This window comes from Lissotriton vulgaris, chromosome 1_1 (assembly GCF_964263255.1).
Source record: "Lissotriton vulgaris chromosome 1_1, aLisVul1.2, whole genome shotgun sequence".
In the NCBI taxonomy this organism is placed as follows: domain Eukaryota; kingdom Metazoa; phylum Chordata; class Amphibia; order Caudata; family Salamandridae; genus Lissotriton; species Lissotriton vulgaris.
In genome coordinates this window covers 2023475001-2023497202 of record NC_141685.1, presented here as the reverse complement: position 1 = coordinate 2023497202, position 22202 = coordinate 2023475001, and the positions used below count along the sequence as shown (strand labels likewise).

The window sequence follows — 22202 nt, the reverse complement described above, 5'->3', positions numbered from 1 at the left end:
TGGTCCGTACGCCAATACGTACCGGACTGTCTCGCTTTGCCCTCCTGCATACCAAGGTCCTTGCCGCACCTCAAGAAGAGCCTCCAGTACGTCCGGTACCGGAGGCCCGGTGCTGCACCCGCCTGCCTAAGAACACAATGCCCCACCCAGATCCACAGGTATGACCCGGCATACTAAGAAGAAGTACGTCCCGCAGGCCTGAACAGCGCCTCGCCACGTGAGCTGCTCCAGACCCCGGATCGCCGCAACCCTCACCCGGCCCGCTCACCAGTCTCGCACCTCGAGGGGGCTTCGAGCCGGATAACTCCTCGTAAACCCGCCGGCCCTTTCCCGGGTCCGCCCTAACCTGAGGCCGCGCCTGAAACGCCTCGGACACCCGCAACAAGGTACACTTGAACTCGATCCCGAGTTCACATCGGATCCAGGGTCCGCAACATTTGTTTCCCCTGTCGTCCGTCATTCACCAACGGGTCGCTTCACCAGCGCGAAGCGCGCTTTGACCCCCAGCATACCTTGCTGACAAGAACACTAAAGAACTTTTGCCCATTTAAATCTGGTGGCCTCTTTCGCTAAACGTTATATATGGTCTTGTGATAATTCCGCAACTAAATATTTTATATATAAAACTACGTATTTTTTATACAAAACTTACGACTGGTGTCAGTTTGTGGTGGGTCATATTTACTGTGTGTGATCATAAATGCTTAACTCAACTATCGCCCTAAAGATTAGCCTTGTCTGCTCGCGCCACACTACCTAGAGGGTGAGCAAGGGTTATTTCTGAGGAGTGGTTCTCTTACCCTGACTAGAGGAGAGGGTCCCTATTTGTCACAAGTGCATACCTGTGCCAACCAGAGACCCCCGAGTCTAACATCCCAGCATTGTGAATAACATGCATCCTAATAGTGTTTTGTTTTCTTTTCTTGCTGTGAACCCAGTGATACAGTAAACCACTATTTAAACTTATTGAGCACAAAAGAAAGACTACATTTTATCATCATGTAAGAAAAAAAAAAGAATGTACCATTGATCACTCTGCTTAATTCGCATTATGACATAATTGTGCCAACTTCAGACATCAATGCAGAAATATTGATTTCCAGCAGGAGTGCCTCAACCTTTCATCTTTCCGGGGGGTGGATGCATATCACTGAGTTAAGGACAGATCACATGCCATTTGCAGTGATGCAAAACTGGAGCAGGGCCCAGACTGATTGGGATATGGCCGGTTCCTTTCTAAGGTGACAGAGGGCAAATAAATGATGGACTGGAATGCAATCGGTGACATTTCCAGTGGCAGAGATTACGGTTTCTGCTGTTTTCAGCACAATGCTCTAGGAACGATGGGTATACCTAGATATTGGATCAGTACTTTCAGTGCCACAGAACTCACTCTGCACCCCTAATGATGTGGCCAAATAACCCAAAACTGGCTCCAGTTCAGAGGGGTAATGACCTGGCAGTTTCAGCTGAACCCTTCCTTTTGGAGCAAGTCCACCGCTGACTTGCCTATGGTTGGTTCCTGGCTTAGGGGGAAGTGTGGCCATGTGCTCTGGAGTAATTACCAGCGGCTGAGATCAATTGAAGTATTCAACATAGCGCTTTTTGTCCAAATCTGCTATAAAAAGCAGTACAATAACATATCTGTCAAATGAAAAACAATGTTTCGTGAACTTTGCTGGTGTTTGTATTCAAGCTTTCGTGGTGCATGTGGGCCTGCTGTGATACATAGGTGTTTTACATGTTCTGCCATCTGTTCGACTCCAAACACACAGTGAGAAATGTGTTTTCTTTGCAGAGTACAGTGCCATCTGCTACTGCCTGCGTGTTTTAGCTCCCACCTACTTGATTTCGTGGAGTCCTGCAACCTTCACACCCTATCTTTACTACCTTGACTCTGTACCATACGACAGTTATTTGGTGAGGAGTAACAGAGGCATGACTCCTTGAGAATTGATTATTTCTAACTGATGAATTAATTTTAATAATAAACTGGCTCCTCAAGTTCACTGTATGTTTCCCTATGGCTTTGTGCATGTTTTCCGCTGCCTTTTCTTTTTCTTTGTCTCAACTTATTTATCATTGTGTGTCACTAATTGCTACGGTACCATGGGCATGCAAGTGCTTTGTATAAAAGCGCGATAGTAAGTACATTAAAATAATAATTAAATATGTGTAAAGAATAAAGAAATAAGATTAAGAGAAGAGTGATGAAAAGTTGAGAGAATGCAGAGAATAGGAAGAGAAAACGAAAACAAATAAGCCAATAGGAAAAAAGAAAAGAAAGAGAGGGAGGGAGGGGAAAGGCTAGGTAAGCGTCTCCGAGGGCGGTCGAAGTGTCTTCTGGGTCCTTTGAGGGAGACAAATGAGGGGCTTGCAACAAACCGAGAGTACAGATAGAAAGGTAGAAGCTGAGTACTGGTAATTAAGATAGACCTAACTCCAGAAAAGTGAATTTGCGAACTGACAGAGTTGGCGTGAAGGTCAGGTAAGTTCGGTTGAGGGCCAGTGAAGGTTGAATTTCAGGCGAGGCTTCTTGATGGGTGATTTGTTGTTCCAAGGGGGGCTGCCAGAGGGTGTCTAGGGAACAGCAAAGGGTCTCTGAGTGTGGCTGTAAACTAACTTGTGCTTGACTGAAGTCTGGCTTGGGATCCATTAGCATCGGATTAGTGTCTGTGAGCTTCAGAGAGGGTGTGAGAGAGCTAGGTAACAACACAATGCAAGGGCCAAGTCATGTCCCCTGAGAACCACCAACCAATCAGTGAATGTGGAATTGGAGCTCCCTTGGCAGCTGGCTAATGGGCTCCAAGGGCTTAGAAGAACGTGAATTCAAGGGGCTGGATGGCCCGCAGATCATCGCTGAGGTAAAACAGGCGAGTTCGAGGCATGGCAGAGGGGCCAGCAGGAGACTACTGACCCAATGCTCAGAGCTGGATGTCTAACCCCAACCTCGCTTCTACATACATTGTTGGGGACTTGAAGCAGACTTCTACAATTACTTCATCTCAAGACATACTTCAATGCCAGCAAGTTCCCCACAGAAACAACCAGCCCCGCTCACCAGCATGCACACAACGTTGTTGCCAGAAGGTTCCCAGGCTTGTTCTTCTGCTGTCCAGGCTGCTCCTCTTCTGTCTGTGGGGGAAGCAATTATTGCTGTTGACAGTGATGTGTCCGTTTTGTGTGTGAGAAAAAACATGCAAAAGTGCTACCTAAGCTGTGCCAGTTTAGCATGTTACTTGGACACACAGAATATCATGCTTATTCTGCCATCTTTGATTTCAATCAATCAATCAATCCAATTTATAGAGCGTGCTACTCACCCGTGAGGGTCTCAAGGCGCTGAGGGGGGGTGCTGCTACTGCTCGAATAGCCAGGTCTTGAGGTTTTTTTCTGAAGGTGAGGTGGTCCTGGGTTAGTCGTAGGTGTGCAGGGAGGGAGTTCCATGTTTTGGCTGCCAGGTAGGAGAACGATCTTCCTCCAGTGGTGGTTGAAGATTTTTCGGAGCATGCGCAGGGTGTTAAAGCAAGAGGACGAGATGGCGTTGACTTGCTTTGTCATAAGAGAGGGAGGAGTCCAGGATGAATCCCAGGTTGCGAGCGTGGTCCGAGGGTGTCGGCGCGGAGCCCAGCGCCATGGGCTACCAGGAGTCATCCCAGGCGGATGGGGATTCATGATGGGGGCATGGGTCCGAGGGGGAGCCGGAGTGGATGGTGCTCATGACGTGGGTGGTGTCTTCAGTGCTGATGGGGTCCAGGTGCTGAAGGTGGTGGTGGGGGTCGTTGGTTTGGTGACTGGAGGTGGAGTCTGGGGTCCGAAGCTGTCGTGTATATCTGTGATCTTGCGGTGGAAGAATGTTGCGAGGGAGTTGCAGAGGTCTTGTGATGGTGTGATGTCGCTTTTGCTGGCACTGGGGTTGGAGAGCTCTTTGACGATGCTGAAGAGTTCCTTGCTGTTGTGGGTGTTTCAGTCACCCATGTACCCATTAGTTTCTAATGCAAAACATATACAGTATTCTGTGTTCACTGTTGACTATTTCAGCAGGAAACGTTACTAGAGCTCATCATTGACTTGACTTCACTGCATTGAAATGTTTGCCATGACCCCTTTATACACATAGTAAACCACATGCTTTCGAAGCAGCATTGCCAGGGGTAGCCTGCCGGCTGACAGGCTTCATGGTCCCTGAGCCCAACCAGCTACATAGCCATAAAGTTCTGATTAGACGGCTGGCAGGGGACAAAGAGACCCACTAGCAGTGTGCACGCCCTTCAGCTGAGTTGGAAGACTCTGACTGTGGGATGTGTGTTTGATGTAAAATACCATTTGCAGCTCACATGAGAGAACCCCTCTCCCAGGATGTTTTGTGGAAGGATCAGCTGCATAGTTTAGGGAGAAGGCAGACCAGAGAGTGATGGAGAGCAAAAGATTTGTGGGTGAAAGACAGGGGTGGAGGAAGGTCAGAGGGGAGACATGTATGATGGACTGTGGTAGAGGATGACAAAAACGTTGGAGGGGGAAGGATCACATCGAAGTGATGAGAAGAGCTAAGGGAAGGAGGAGGAAAGTCTCTTTGCTGGATCTGAAGACAAAAGAGTGAGCAAGCCAATGACAAACGAGACAGCTGAATGGAGAGGAAATGCTAAGTGTTAGAAGTATTCGGGATTGGAGAGGGGATGAGAAGGGAGGGGCTTTCTGGTAGATGAAAGGGGATAATGCACTTTGTAGCAGAAAGTTGAGGACTATTTGGTGGGGGTGATAGAAGGGAAGTGGAGATTAGATGTTCAATTTCAAAGCCTCCGGAATGACTCTTTTTTCCCCAAACTAGCACTTTACACGGGTCAACACTTGGTAGTTAAGAGAATGACCTGGAGAAAGAGCCCTGGAAAAAGAGAAAAACAAAGAGTGAAAGAGACTGAAAGAAGAGGAGAAAGACACTTGGAGAGCAACAAAGACTCTAGGAAACGTAAGACCATAAGAGATACCCAGAGAATGAGAAAGCGAGAAAGAAAGAGAGAAAGAAAGAAAAAGAAAGAAAGAAAGAAAGAAAGAGAGAAAGAGAAAGAAATAAAGAAAGAGAGAAAGAGAAAGAAAGAAAGAAAGAAGAAAGAGAAAGAAAGAAAGAAAGAAAGAAAGAAAGAAAGAAAGAAAGAAAGAAAGAAAGAAAGAGAGAAAGAGAAAGAAATAAAGAAAGAGAGAGAGAAAGAAAGAAAGAAAGAAGAAAGAGAAATAAAGAAAGAAAGAAAGAAAGAAAGAAGCATATTAGTGCTTCAAAGTAAAGAACATTGTAGCCTAGAGCTTTGTGCAATTGGACATCAGTTGTCTCTGGTTTTCTTAGGGTGTTGTTTGGCATATTTGTAGAACTTTTTAAGCAATCATAACATTGCCACACTGCACAGGAGTGAGAGCGAGAAAGTAGGGGTTAGGAGAGCGTAAGAAATAAGACAAGGAAGACAGAATGAGGATGGAGCCTTGAGTATGAAGTGGACATTGCTTAAGACATAGCTATCGCATCAGCGGGGCAGCAGTGCTTTATGGGTATCCAGCCTAAATATCTGACAACATGCAAAGAGTGAAGAAAACTTGAAACATTTAGTGGAGGAGGCTTGACGAGAGGGAAAGAAGTTGATGAGTTGACAGTGATAAGAATCAGATGGAGCTTTGTATATCATGCTGTACTATTACAGATATATTGTCTTTTGTCCCATTGAGGCATCTGCTTCACAATATCTACAGTCCACAAGCTTTCTCCTAATTGTTGCCTCCAGTGTGTCTACTGCTAAACATGGAGTTTTGGTGGAAGACCTCAGATTCTAAGAGGACCGAGGCAATTAGCATAAGAGATGGGGGGGGGGGGGGGGGGGTCCTTAGGTTAGCAGGAGGGGCAGTGTGCAATAATCCTGTTGATCTAAAAATCTTTTCTCACTTTTACCGATTAAGCACCCATCACTGCTTTAAGCAACTAGACTTCATTTGTTTCTAGAAGTACATACAATGTTTTGTTTCTGATTAGCATTACCCCAATAGTGTGTTCCAATTAAATATAATAACCATACACTCTGTAAAACACGCACAAATTCAGAAGACTTACGTTGTAGCTTTTATGAAATACACTTTGTAGCAAAATATTTTCATAAATCATTACTATTTAGTGCTCTTCTGCAACTAATGTTCATGGGGGGGGGGGGGGCATGTTTGGGTATTGGTTCTTTGCTGTTAGGGGCTTCAAATGACAAAAATCCCGAAGTGGATGTGACCTCACAAATCTTTAGAATGCCAATACATTTTTGCTCTCTTGAACTCCTCAGATGCTGGCCGGAGGTAAGCATTGTGAACCAAATGAAAAAGCAGAGCTTTTAGAGCTAGATTTGACCAGCCCTTGCCTTGATGAACCCCAAAACCAGCGAATGCAAGGACACTGCCTGAGTTAGCAAATGTCATTTGTATGGTGTAAAGCCATACTGAATAATATCACTTTATTCTTCATTTCTGTTCTTCGTGTGCTGTTAGTGGCAACATTTCAACCTCCAAAGTCTAAAAGCACAAACGTGTGGTATTTTTTTTAAAGGGCTGCTTCCACTGAAATGTTTTCATTAGTTATTCAAATTTGAATCTTCCCCCACAATTGGTACCCGATAAATTGACAATCTGTGTTTTTTAGGCTCTGGCTTTACACGGTCAGGATTCAACTTGGAACATATGTTTGCAAACATAAGGGGTTCATAAATCTTAACATTGGGGAACCTAGCTTTGATTGAAAGATGTGAAAAGAGAAACGAAATAAATTAAACCTTGATAAAGGGGTTACCTCTAAACGTGTGTTGCCTATTTGAAGATTGAAATATAAAGATCGTGTTGCAACAATTCTGAACAAAGAACTATTTTATTGAAAAACCTCACCAGATGACAGATTCATTAAAGAAACTGGCATTTCTATGCTATATAAATAGACCTTAGATAAAGTATCAGTACAAGAAACTCCCTCTTCCACACACTGCATCTAGTAGAAAAGTTTATGAGGAAGCTGTTTTGGCACATTCCAGGCTACCCCTAACTCCTACAGAATACTGGTTTTGACCAAATGCTTATCATAATGGCATCAGTCTATCTTAGACTGCTAGTCCCGATATTACCGCTCACCATAACAACCACATGCTGAAAAGAATTACTGCATATTACGTCTGGCTTCCTTTATAGGCACATGTTAGACTTTCTGTACACAATTACTACAACTATCACAGAATGTACCAGCAGTGCTCAATGACCTACAAAGTCACTTCAACTAAACTCACACTAACTATAACATTTGTACAGGTCATGTTTATTAATGATGAGATGATATATAACACCAAATATAATCACAATTACCACTACTTCCTATGATATCCTAAAGCCCTGACTCCATGTACCGTCTAAGCAACTGCCTGCTAAGGCGAATAATCCAATGACCTCTAATGTGGAAGTCTTTGCCACTGGCGGTTCGTCAGAAACAGTTGGAGTATGTGGATACCTGTACCTAGCGCAGGGACATCTCTTTCGAGGCAGCTACGCGCTCTATAAAATGTGTTCTAATTTTTAATGACCCTTAAATGCATAACCGGGAGATCTTTCACTTAATCCTCCCTTCCTTTTAAACTAGGAAAACCAATTTTCCTACTCTGGAAGCATATCCACTCTTCACTTTTTCCACCTCAAAAGATTTTGAGAACATTCCCCAGCTTGAGCAACTCCTCATTCCAAGTACTGATCTAAAGCTAGCTAGCCCAAAGCAAGGTGCTAGACCTGGCATCATTTATTATGGATTCCCCTGTCTTTTTGCTTTTGACCTCCTGTTTTTTACTGTGTGCTGAACTTCGTTTTTGCTGGTTTCATGACTCTGGGCACTTTACCACTGTTGACAAGTGCTAAAGTGTATGTGCTCTGTGTCTCAGTGCTAAAGTGTATGTGCTATATGTCTTAAATGCAATGGCATATGGTTTTTCCATGATTGGCATATATATGACTTAGTAATAAGTCCCTAGTGAAGTGCACTACATGTGCCCAGGGCCTGTAAATCAAATGCTACTAGTGGGCCTGCAGCACTGATTGTGCCACCCATATAAGTAGCCCTTCAAACAAGTCCCAGGCCTGCCACTGTCGAGCCTCTATGTGCAGTTTTAAACTGCTATATCAACATGGAAAGTTAACCTACTTTCCAGGCCCAAACCTTCCCTTTAATTACGTGCAAGGCAACCCTAAGGTAGTCCCTAGGTAGCCACATGAGCAGGGTTCAGTGTATTCAAAAGGTAATACATGTAATCGTGAGTTTTACACGTCCTGGTAGTGAAAAACTGCTAAATTCGTTTTTCACTGCAGTAAGGCCTATCTCTCCCATACATTAGCAATGGAGCTGCCTTGTAACACTTCACAAGTGTGACGTTCAATTGGGAGCAGATAGAAAATTGGAGTTTGGTGTCTCTGGACTCACAATTCAAAAACACACATTTTAGTGAAGTTAGTTTTTAAATTGCAGTTCTGAAAATACCGTTTTAGAAAGTTGGCATTTTCCTACTTTAACCATTCAGTGCCTCTGCCTGTCCCTAGAATGCATGTCTGGGTTGGATGACAGTTGGACTTAGTAAATTGACTCTAGACAGTCGCACACAAAGAGTGGAGGTGTGCCCATCATATCCTGATAGCCCACCACCAGGCTGATGGAACTGCCTGAGCAAGAGTGGTGGGAGGAGTTGACACTTGCACCTGAATAGGGCTGTGCCTGTCCCCACACAAATAAGCTTCCTACCCCCTGCAGCATCAGGAGCCAGGGCCAGGAAGGGCAGGGTCTGTCTTTTCCACTACATAGAGCTTTCTTTGAAGTCTCCCTTCTTCAAAGGCTAAAATGGGTATAAGAACTGGGGCTTTGACACAAAATACTCGGAACACTTCTGAACTGAGGACATTCTGACAGGAAGAACAGTTGTTGTGGTGCCAGGAGGGACTGCACTTTGTTGCTTGCTTCGTTGTGTTGGCCTGCTGCTTCTTGCCTGGAAGTGAGAGGACGGGACTTTACTCTCCGCATCCTGCTTTCTAAGGTTCTCCAAGGGCTTGACTGAGCTTGCCTCCTGTTGTTGAAGTCCCATGGAAATCAAAGATTTTACCTGCATCTTGCTACCAGCACCTGGGCTCCTCGGCGGTCAGTCCTGCCCTCCAAGTTGTGCCAAATACAGTCCTGGACCCTTGGAGGTGAATTTGGCGCTGTAATCAAGAAACTGATGCATAGACTCCTGAGCATCAGTTCGGAGCCGGCGCATCCAAGTAAAATCACTGCATCGCCACAGCCTGCAACGAAGCTGTTGCCACCGCTCGGCAAGTGCACGATGCAGCGACCCCAACTTTTAACACAGCCCTGACTTTGTCCCAGCAGCTCCGAAGAATTGCCACTGCATGATTCTCCAGCACTGCTCCACCGAAGTCTGTGATGCACCACTCTGACGCAGCCCTCGCCCTGTGTGGCTTTTGACCGATGCATAACCTTCAGCCGAGCAGCTAGACTTTGATGCTGTAGAATCGATGTATCACACTGTTCACATTGACACATCATAGATGCCACGTCTCCTTCAGGAACCGAGGCCTCGCACCTGCAGCCAAACACTAAACATGGGTGCTCATATGTGCCAGTTCTGCCAATGCACACAGCACAAAAATAGTCAACCTCATAACAGATCACAAGCTTGAAGCAATCTTGTTCACAAAATTATGGCAAAATTAACATTTTTCACAAATGCTGGATATGTTAGCCATCTTGGCCATCAATAACATTACAAATTATTGATGGCCAACAGACAACTCAAAGTTTGCAAAGGCAATATTGTCATTCTAAGGACCATTATATCAATGGCAGGTTTACACCTATCACAAGTTTAGATTCCTTTGACTGTCTAAAACTAGCCATAAAACTAGCCATAAACATTGTTCACCAACATTATGCAAATAGCATTATCTTTGACCCACATAAGAAGTTACCAAAATGTATAGACTGACTAAATCCATAACTTAGAGTTGAACCTTCTGTACAAATAATTTCTTCCTCAGCAACTTAAATTTTGATTGGGGAAAGGCCACAGGCAAATATGCCTCTGCTGTTAACACCCTCGCTAACCCACACCACCTTTGATAACTCAAAACATCACCAACTCACAAAACACAAAATCTTAGATCAGATCCATAACTCACAAATACTGAATTGTCACACTACTTCATCGCTTCCATCAACATAATCTGATGTGTAAATAATCTGAACTCTAACCAGACCAACAAATAAAAATATGTGTTCAACCTCTGAAAAAGCTTACCCCACAAGCTTTCCAAATCCTTATTTTTACCCACACAGTGGCCCCTTAAACACCTCATAAAATGTTGAAATAGCCACCAAATATTATAAAGGAAAAATCGCAGAAATCCTTCACAAACTCACTCCACTCCTCTATATTTCAAATACTCAAACCAATGCTTAGCCAACTTGGGTTCATAGAATACACCGAACAAAACAGAAGCAATAAAAGTAAAACATAACAAAATGGGACCAGTCAAACTCTTCACTAATCAAAATTCATAAGAATACAAACTTACAATCTCTACAGCAAAATCAACATTCATGAGCAAGCAACCACCTTCCCAAAGGTTATCTGATCACTGCTTTGGCACATCAATAATCAATTTTCAATGCCAAATGACAACTGACACCAAGACATTTATAAAACCTTTTCTTGAACACAATCCAACCAATAAAGATAAGGTCCACTTGAATAGCACAGCCCCCACTGCCTCCTCAAAAGATTCACATAACCGCCTTAGCTTTTACTTCATTGCTCAAAATGATCAAAGAAAGCACCCATGTCTTTCAAGATACTGGGATGCACACACATTAATGTTTCCAGAGACCAAGGCATATATTCACATGCACTAAAATCATCTAGAGCATAACTATAATCATACAACTCTAACTCAGACTACACATATGTAGCCACTGTTCAATATTAAACCACTTTTGGCATGAGAAAGTAATGGAGAAAACCATAGCTTCTCAATGAAACACCTTTGACATCCAGGAAGGACTACTGGTCAAAAAGCACGTTGGATTCAGAGCTAATTTAAGTACAGAAACAACAACTTTAAAAATTCTAGAGAACTTGCATCACATTATTGTTTTTTAATTTAAGGCTCTTATCTAGTGTTTAATAGGGTCATTTTATTTAGGGCTTTTATACAGCATTAAAGGTTCTTGACAACAGTAATGCCCATCTACTTGTTTAAGCATATCTACATGCTGGTAGATAATTCAATCTTTACTTGGAGCCTATATGTTTAATTCTGAAAACATTTCTTGTGTCTTGGTGCATCAATAGGCTGACAACAATCAAATGTCTAAAGAAACAATAGAAAAAGCGGTCTATCCCAACTGCATTCATACTTGATGGGCAAACTTCTAATATTCAATCTTCGGAAATCAGATTTTCTCCTTATCTGTGCTTCCCCTTAAAGGAAACCTCACCCATTGATAACTGAATTTACTAAATCTAGAAGGTGCCTACTCAAAGCCAACAACCCCAGATAAATCCCCAGTGTTCACTCTAGATTACATTCTCATCTGAATTACATTACGCTCATCCTACCTATCAACAAAGTCCCAAATGGTGGGCATTTTCATCCTCACACCTTAAAGAAAGTCCAGGACCTCATTCCCACTGTACAAGTCAAAATAGCTATTAACTCACTAGCCATCTCTACCAGAACTTTGGAAAAGCACATTGCGCTGGTGCTCCTCTATTGCCATTACATTTTCCATTGCATTTCTATAGTGTAGGCTAAGACTAGTGATCATTTAAACTCGATACCCAGAGCCATCACTGACTCTCAATCTCAGTTAGAAGTCAAGTTAGGCTGTATGGTCCACAAGGACTTCCGCAATAATTTTGACTTGACTTATTCTGTCTTATACATCCGATTCATCTGGAATAACGTCTTTCGCAACAGCTGCTTTGGACAATGTCTACTCCACCAGATAGCCTTTCTTAATCATTTTTTACCCCCAGAATGCAGTGTGAAAAGTTTTACTGCAAAGTACCCTAATTTCCTAATCCTTTTTAAACCCCAGAATATACTGAGAAATATTTTACTGGAAAGCATCCAATGTTCTCATGTTTTAAAGTAAAGGGCCCTACTATCTTAATATCTATAGACATGTTTCAAATAAATAAATACAATGATGCATCTACGTGAGATAGCCCCAAACTCGCTTCATACCCAAATGAACTACGTTCGCTTCCATTTGCACTGATGGCTTGGTTGTAATCATCTAATCACTATATCATATGAAGATGATATCAGCTAGTCACCATTTGCAAAGGTAGTCTCTAGGAGAAACCTGTCACCTCTGCTGAACACTGTTAATGCATCCCTAACCTAAGGTATCTTCCAGAACACCCTCAACACTGGTCACAGCCCACCTCTCCTACAGAAGATGACCTCCCTAAAAAACTGACAGACCACACTCATCTACCATTCCTGGTGACGGTCCTTGAGAATGCTGTAGATTACCAGATTTTCAAGATAAAACCCAGTGTCCTACTGTTAAACTATCAGTCTGGATTCAGACAGCCACCATTAAGGTGGCTGATGACACGTCTAATACCTGAAAATGGTGAACTAGGTCTTCTACACCTAGTCAAACTGTCTTCAGACTTTTGTTTCCGTCAGACTGAGCACTATTCATCACCCTAGCATTCTACATAGACGTTTCTGCATGTGTCCTGCTGTAGTTCACGTCTCAACCAATTAACCGAGCCAAGCTAGTCCAGCTCTTCACCACAGGTTCAAAAGTATCCATGTCACATGTGGCATTCCCCAAAGATACATACCAATCCATACCCTCTGCAATTATTTTCAACAAGTACATAGGGTCCTTTTTGGGTGTTTAAATATTGCTTCCATAGGGTCTCCATAGGGTCTCCACCATATCATGCACTTGTCGTCCAAGACCTCGGATTACTTTTGACAAATTCTGCTTGCTTTCATACATATAACTGTAAAGCAATGTGTTATGTTTTACGCATTAGGATAGTGTGCTTTTTGCTTATATGTTTATCTGTATGCTGCTTTCCTATACTGCTCTCTGAGGTCTTGCAGCATCTTGAATTGTGAAATATATATATTTATATGTGTGTATATATATATATATGTGTGTATATATATATATATGTGTGTATATATATATATATATATATAGTGTCTTATATTTAAATACGTTAAAACACAGCAGAAACATTATTCACCTGACACTTTTTTAATATTTTCTACAGCATGGTCATTTTAGTGCAAGACACCTAAAAGAGTACACCATAGAGTCATTGTTACAAAATGTAGTCATCTCTCCTTACTTGTTTAAATGCCTGTAGAACTTCTGCTCTCTGGCTGAAATGCTTAAATAATAAATGTAGAGCCCCCGAAAGTAAAGGTGGGTAGTCGTGCATTATAAGATGAATAAGGACTCTTAAAAACGTCCTGCCACCCTCATCATCGAGCTCCACTGGGTTCTTTTCTTTACTGAAAGACAAGAATGTGAAAATCACGAGACAAACATTAGAAGAGAAGATGTCAGATCCAGTGTATCAACAGAATACACCCAATTGTACAAAACACATGATTTTCATGTTCTTATTCATCCAGTCTGCAGCTGACCCTAGATAGTACAATACAGACATGGTGGTTTCCAGCATTGAAAACCTTGTTTCTGGCCGGACATGCACAGACATAATTTTGTAACTAATTGCATCAAGAGAAGGAATGCTCAGAATCATGAGTAGCATATGCAGGGGAAATTATTTAAACATTTCTTTCAATATTATTACCATTTCAGAATTATAATTTCCTTTTATTACTTCAAATGTCACTTCTTATTTTAGAATTGAAAGTTTAAGACTCTGGCAATCATAGTTCAGAAGCATTCTGAATGTGACTGTTGTGGACCCCACTCTAGTGCATATTTACTGGGAATTAACAAATGTAGGTGATCATTCCAACTTTTCAAGATGTCACTCATTGAATTGCAGGATACCAAGGTAAGCAGTCTGAGGCACTTTAAGCAATGATAACTTGCAGATTTAGGATGACTGATGTTCCATTCCTCTACTCCCACTGGAGACGAGGAATATGAGATTCAAAATATCTATGCAAAAAAATGATGGGATAGATTTACTTTTATGAAGTTTCAATTACTGCCTGCAAGCATTAGTCAGTGTGTTCTTTACAATAAGCCCACCCCTTAGTAAAGATCACCAATGCTGGGAAATGGTTGCTAGCTGCATTTCTCCTTTGATTTCTCTAATAACTTGACTACTTGGATACTGTGGCCACGAGTCCAGACACTTTCTTGGACTTCTGGTGTTAGTATGAGCTGTGCCCGAACTTGCTTTGTACTTTTTAGTGCACACCTTTGCTACAGAAAATGTGCATTCTGATGTTAACCATGGCTGTGCATGAATAATACTCAGATTGAGTCTTATTGAATTATGTATCGTGGATAGCATACTCATGGACCAGGTAGATGCATTCTTTAATCTACATATGCATTAAAGGAGATGGAGATTTATGTCGTGTATCATTTAACTACAATACATAATGTATTCCTGTCTCTCAGGAATTGGTGTCTGTCTCCAGATAGACTCTTTGCTAAGAACACTGTGCATTTGCTGACATACCAGAGATGACCTGATGAGTGGAGAAATGCTACTCAACTTTTCATACCAAGCAGATCTTTCCTATAATTCACACATTGCTATCAAGCATGGAACCCATTATCAATAGATACTTAGGTTCTTCAAACAGTAACAGGGTACCACATAGAATTTGACAGTGATCTAGTCCAAACGTTCTTTCATCACTCTATAAAATGAACTGTTTTCAATCAATCAGATTTTATAAGCAATCTTTTTTTCTTTTTTTTTATGAAAAAGGAGAAAAAAAATCTACGTTTAGTAATAAATCTTCACCAGTACAGTCAGTTTGTCGTGCACACACTCTTCAAGATGGAAACAATTCTCGTTATGCGAGATTGTCTCCAACCATTTGAATGGATGATGCAGCTACATATAAAATACACATCTTTAATTCTACATCCCTTCTACACATTGCAAATTCCTACAACTTAAAATGGGAGAACAAGTTTTCATCAATTCACAGAACTCATGTGCTATAATTTTTCAGTCTCTTGGTGCTTCACAAAAAAAGTGATAACAGAACTAAGATCTCAAGGTTATTTATAAAATGTCAATTTGGGTGACCTTCTTGTATTCCAAAGCAGCAATGTCATTATGGCTCAATTACAGTTACGATTTCACCTCCTGAAAGTTGGGGCTTGTAATAAATCAACCAAAGCTTTTGCTTACGCCAGTTCAGTCTACAGAATTTCTGGTAATCTGAGCGAATTAAAATTTCTGTAACTCCCGGGTTTGAAACAGGGTATACCATCATAAAATAACGTTCATATTTATTGACATCTACTCGCATTCCTCTGCATCATATTGCCAGATAGTGGGGCTTGTAGCTTCATCAATTCAGGCTTTATTTCCATGTATCCTTCATTACCGAGCACCCCAAAGACTCGTAATCTACAAAGAGTTTAATTTTTTTGGCCCAGAAAATTATTAAAGTGGCAACTTAGTGCCTAGACTACCTTTGCACCTGGAATAGAAGACCAACTTTCAACTCCGCATCATATCTTATATCAGAGTGCAACGTACGTTCATTAGAGTGGGGTACTAGTTAAGACCAATTCTTGACTCGTGGCGCAATTTCTCAGAGGGAGTTGTCTATGCACGTAAATCATTTAGAGATTCTTACAGATGCCTTTGTGAAACAAACATTCACAAGGAACCAAGTTTCACCCTTCTCATGGACCACAATCATATAGCAATGAGATATATCTTTCAGCTGGGTGGTAATTATGTCAAAGATTCAAGGCAATATAGCAAAATAGTTGTGGGAATACTGTTTTCAATCACACATTACCATACAGGCAGGACATTTGCCAGGATATCTAATTCCTGTGGCAGATTGGTAGTCCATTCAACTAAGACAAAGTGATTGGAAACTTATTTCCTAATCTTTCAACACATCCCAACAATCTGGGATCGTCTTTGAAACTATTTTTTTGCTTCTAGACTGAACGTTTGACTTCTCCTATTCTTCAGCTGGAGACCTTATCCACCAGCAGTTTCTACAGATGCATTACATCTTCCCTTCTTTTCGAATGAATTGCCTAGCTAATATCAGAGAGCCAACTTTTTTGGTCATGTATACTCAATTTTGGCCATGGTTTTACTCTATACTAGAGAGAGTCACATCTATTTGATCCTGGATAATACTTAACCACCTCCGCCCATGTCACAAGTGCACCTTCCCCAGAAGTAATGAAATATAATGTAAATACGTATTTGCAAAGAACCCACTTCGCATAAGGTTTATCGAGATTGTAGGTATTTTAGGCAGGAAAGTTAAAAGTTGCACGGGAAAGAGTAGCAATGATCTCATTTTGCAAGTAGCCAGGATTAAAAAAGTTTTAAGTGGCTCAATTCTGATCTGCCATGGCAGGGAACTTTACACTACTGCAGACTTGGGACTAAACCCTCTTCCTCACACTGGTGTGATTGACTTTAGGAAGAAAGACTATGAGGACAGAGTGGAAACACCGAACAAAGAAAGAGGAGTACAGCACAAACCTACAAGAAAGAAGAATACACTACAGATGCAGGAGGTGACTTGTGAACAAACTTTAGCTGTTGGGCCAGGTAGACATGCGAATAAGAGGTCACCAGAGAACACTACAAAGGATGGAGGGGTGTCTACTTCAAATTATGATTTTACTGATCTCAACAAAACCTTTGTACACTCTAGATGTAATGTTAGATTGGAAGAGATTTTCAGGTGAGTGAGATTACCGCAAAGTTTATACTCGGAGAACTTTACTACTTATATATTTATATTGATTAGGATTTTGATGTATGTCTTCACATGTTTTTTCTATTTCTATTGTGCTAAAGTCTCTAATTCACTTCTTGTAAAGTTGCTTTTAGAATGCCTGATGGGATCAACGGTTAAATGCTGCATTTCGTGATGACTGCTTGCACATTAGAAAAGCCCCATACTTTTTGTTTTCGGCCAGTGTCCTTGCAAATCTTAATACGGGTAGGGGGGAAAAGAAGAATATAGGAAATTAGCAAACATTTTTTTTAAAAACCCTGATTTCGGAAATTAGGAACCACTAAGACTTGAAAGGAATGATTCCTCAAACCCCACCTTTATATTTTCAGTGAAGTTTTCTAATGAAAAGCAGTCAGATCTATAGCACTGAGTGCTTCGTAAATTTCCATAAAACACACTAACTGGTTCCCAAATTGTTTACCACAAAAGTTAGAAATTTGCTCTTGTAGAATTAGTCCTGTATTTGAACCAAATGTGTGACATTCAAAAGATTTTCTATGGATCAAAGGAGTACCTCAAGAGGTCAGTGGCATTCACAGAATCACACTGTATTTCAAAGCCTACCATATACACATGCTGATAATACACCATGTAAACTGTTATAGAACAGGGGTAGACCCAATATAGTCAAAGGACCTGGGTATTCATCAGTATAGACAACAAATGGTCCTCGACATAATTTCACTGGTAAAAATAGTCATAACATTTGATCAATCTTATCAACTCCACAATCAGACTTAATCTATAGTCTTTCTAACACGGATGATGTTAGCCCACAACCTCAAAGAACATTTACAGTATGTGCCAATAAATCAATAAATTCGAAAAAAGAGGGGTTCAGCTCAAGCAATTAATTTAATATCTCATGTATTAACAAATGAAAATCAATATTCCTATATACATATATTTACACAAATCCTAAGACGAAATACATTTTCTACTCTAAAACAAGAAAAAAGAGAGAACGTGCACAGAGAAAGATAAAGCGTGTGCTCATGTGAATGATCAAGAGGATCAGGAGAAACAGTGTGAATCCTTTATATACAGGGAAACATTGAGCCTGTCCTAGGTATAGCTTGTAAAAATAACTTCTTTTTTACTCGCTGAGTGCTACCTATAATTCCTTGGTCCTTAAATTGCCCCGTTGGCAATAGGATTACCAGGGAGAAGGGGATGGAAGGTGGACTGGGGACAGGGGTGACTAGGTACAGGCTCCCAGAAGGGAATGTCGTCGACGTTTCGACCCAAATCAAGAGTGGGCGGTTCAAGTCCTCAACAGCGGGTCTTCATCAGGACGGAGTGACAGGGGAATCTCTCAAAGTGCACGTCAATTAAAACCATTTATGTGGCACCCTCCCGTGGTGCCTTGATACATCCAAGTGCGACGACCGGTCCGTACTTGTATTATGCAAGTGTCCAAAATGTATACCAATGCGTTTGTCACTGGAGTGCATATTACAAAGTTGTATAATGTTGATCCAGCACGTCTGTTGCCTCGCGCTCGAGAAATCAATCAAAGCCGAGGTGTCTGGTAATTTCGCTCCGTATCGCGTTGTGCAGCCTTCCGTCTTGCACCGCGTTTTGGAATGCGGAAGCGGAATAGGTAGCACTCAGCGAGTAAAAAAGAAGTATTTTTTACAAGCTATACCTAGGACAGGCTCAATGTTTCCCTGTATATAAAGGATTCACACTGTTTCTCCTGATCCTCTTGATCATTCACATGAGCACACGCTTTATCTTTCTCTGTGCACGTTCTCTCTTTTTTCTTGTTTTAGAGTAGAAAATGTATTTCGTCTTAGGATTTGTGTAAATATATGTATATAGGAATATTGATTTTCATTTGTTTATACATGAGATATTAAATTAATTGCTTGAGCTGAACCCCTCTTTTTTCGAATTTATTGATTTATTGGCACATACTGTAAATGTTCTTTGAGGTTGTGGGCTAACATCATCCGTGTTAGAAAGACTATAGATTAAGTCTGATTGTGGAGTTGATAAGATTGATCAAATGTTATGACTATTTTTACCAGTGAAATTATGTCGAGGACCATTTGTTGTCTATACTGATAATACACCATGTGGCATAATGTACATGTTTAAATTTGATGCCCACTGAATATAGAGTGTTCCCTCCACTATCCCACCAAAGGAAACACTTTTTCTCCAAAAAGGTTTGTGTAGATTTTCAGGGTGGTGTGCTATGTGCAAATGTTATGGAATACCCATGAAGTTGCATGTTTGTGGGTAGTTACCTAATCTTCCCAGATATATCACCAACGTCCAATCTCGACCTTCTCCTGCATTAAAAAAAGCGGACTCCAGACTCACTGATTTTCATGTTATTAAAAACACATGATTCAGCATGGCATGTTTGCACACATCCTTCTTGTTATTGTCCATAAGTGGCACTAAGCTCCGTAAAACATTTGTGAATAGGGCGTACATACATACATAGGGAATATTTTAAATGAAGTATAATGTTCCAAAATGGATTAAAGGAGAACAATACAAATTTTAACGATGCCATACCTTCCAGCAAACATGGTTTCTGCCTGAGAAGCAATTTCATCTATATCAGGAACAATAACTGGAAAGATAGAATACATTTACACAATCAACAAAAATCAGAAATGTGAATGTTAGTTTTGTAGTTCATGTTAAATACTACGCCAACATTTAAATCTTGCAGCCAAATATGTATTTTTTATTAAACATAGGTTTTGTGGGGAAAAAGAGACGTAAGAGGAACATCACTCTGTTCACTGCTGTTCAATAACATTTGTGCTAGTGCACAAAATAGCATGTGAAATATGTCTGTACTGGTCCTAGTTCAATAATGTACTTGTGCCTCTAACACTGCATTCAGCTATTATGGACAATAATGTACATTTCACAGTAGTTAGTCTCAGTTCATGGTTAGCCCTCTGAAGCGGCCACCTGCCAAGACCTACACTAAAATGCATAAAATAAAATAAATAACATTCCACGTTTTTATTTTTCAACAAAATGATCATATACCGCAATTCTTCATGTAGGACTACATTTTGTACCCAATCGTATTATAATGCCTTCCTCTGTAAAGGAGAAGAAATAACCAACTCCTTTGAATCAATGTCATATAGATCGAATTTCAACAAGTTCCTGGAAGTTTAATGCACCCGAGGAGAGAACGTCACAATATCCTTAAACGATAACACTGCTTTTATCAATTAGCACACCTGCCTGTGGGAGGAGGAGTCGAGAGACTGCTATTAAGGGAGTGTTCTCTGGAGCCCACGAAATATCATAACCTGTGGGACCGGCACGGATGACGGCCAGTTCGGCCAGAAACGCGTCTGCCATAGCGTTTCACGGACTACAGGAGTGCGTTTGTGATGAACCAAATAAATCCTTCGTTTGTGCCCGGAGCATGTGTCCTGCTGATTTTTTAATGAGGTCAGCTTTGGTGGAGTTTGTAGCTGGTTTGTCTGCTGATACCGGCAAGGGGCACGCCCTCTCGGTCTGGAGATCCGCGTAATCAGCAAAACAGTGGTGCAGTACGAGGAGTACAATGCGGCGCCCCCCCAAACCAGAGGTATTCTCAACATGGGGTGTATCTACGTGAGGGGAGAGAGAAGGCAGCATTACGTTGCCTGATAAGGGCACAAAAGAATGTATTGGCCGTAACATCATACCCAGGACCTCTGAGGTGGAATGCAGTAAAGCGCCAAGAAATTGGGGACATTAATTTGGGCCTGTGTCCCATACATTTGTATGCGGGACCTAGTGGACTACAACTTCCATCATGCAGTGCTCCTGGGAGGCGCAGCGCAATTAACACACCTGCCTGTGGGAGGAGGAGTCGAGAGTCTGCTAATAAGGGAGTGGTCTCTGGAGCCCACGAAATATCATAGCCTCTGGGACCGGCACTGATGACGGCCAGAAACGCGTCTGCCATAGCGTTTCACGGACTACAGGAGTGCGTTTGTGATGAACCAAATAAATCCTTTGTTTGTGCCCGGAGCATGTGTTGCGCTAATTTTTTTGATGAGGTCAGCTTTGGTGGGGAATATATATATAAATATGTATATATAGCGTGATCAAGGCTTAATCGCCGAAACGCGTTGTTATTGCTATTAAATCTATCATTTTTTGCACAGAAGAGGTGTCCGGGCTATCATTTCAAACAGATGTGATTTGCGAAAAGAATATATATATATATATATATATATATATATATATATATATATATATACACTAGCTGCCCGTCCCGACGTTGTCCGGATATAAAAAAGATTTACCGAAGGACGGCAAACCTTACGGAACGCTACCCCACCTCTTTCCAATGCAGCAGGCGTCCTAGAATGACACTTCCACACACAACAACGCTAAAGGGCACACACACCTCACAACGTGCACGAACGCTAATCTCATCACAGTGAGAATAGCGTTCGTGCACGTTGCGAGGTGTGCGTGCTGTTCAGCGTTGTTGTGTGGGGGCGTGCACATTCTGAGAGGTGTGGGCGTGTACATTCTGAGGCGCCTGCATTTATCCCCTGTTGAGATCGGTAACGCTTATGCCCACAAAGGTTGCTTCGCAACATATGCTATTAACGCCGCCTGAATGGCAATGTGCGTGAATGCGGCGCACCTTGTGTCTTTTATGCGGACGTGTGAGAAGTGATTATAACTTGTGAATGGAAAGGCGCACTACTAAATGACGTGGCCATTTTTTGTTATAAAATGTGTGGCACGCCCATCTGAGAACGCTGTTGTGGTAGGCCCCTCTCACAAAGTATAATGTGTGTACATTGACATGGCTATGACCACACCCCTGACACGCCCTCTGAGTGTGTCGTTTGACACGCCCACGCCCCTCTGACAACGGTTACGGCCACAAAGTAAAATGTGTGCAGTTTGACAAGCCAACGAACACGCCCCGACACGCCCACTCCAACGCCAACTCCCACGCCCACAAGGGACTACTTTACCCCTAAGGTTCTTTGACGTTTCTAATGTATAAGGAGGCCACCTGTATAGCCTATGTCCATCTGCTGCAACTCCCCCTTCCCATGCTGTATTGGGTGTTGTGATTAGTGCTGTACTTCTTGAGTTTACCCGCCTCAAAGGTTTCAGCTCTCTCTTTATAATAGTAGTATGGAGTATAGATAGATTAAGAAAGTTATGCAGAACAGGGACATTCC

The 22202-nt window shown here is 41.7% G+C and overlaps 1 protein-coding gene across 5 annotated transcripts in view; it reads right to left on the bottom strand.

Moving 5' to 3' along the window:
• Window positions 1-22202, bottom strand: part of ITPR2 (inositol 1,4,5-trisphosphate receptor type 2) — a 1555333-nt gene that overhangs the window by 819483 nt on the left and 713648 nt on the right. For all 5 annotated transcript variants that reach the window (XM_086920227.1, XM_086920242.1, XM_086920233.1 and 2 more), the window contains 2 exons: window positions 19549-19606; window positions 13416-13581 (listed from right to left, as the gene is read on the bottom strand). In XM_086920227.1, the coding sequence (XP_086776353.1) occupies window positions 13416-13581; window positions 19549-19606 (224 nt within the window). The remainder of the gene's footprint in view (window positions 1-13415; window positions 13582-19548; window positions 19607-22202) is intronic.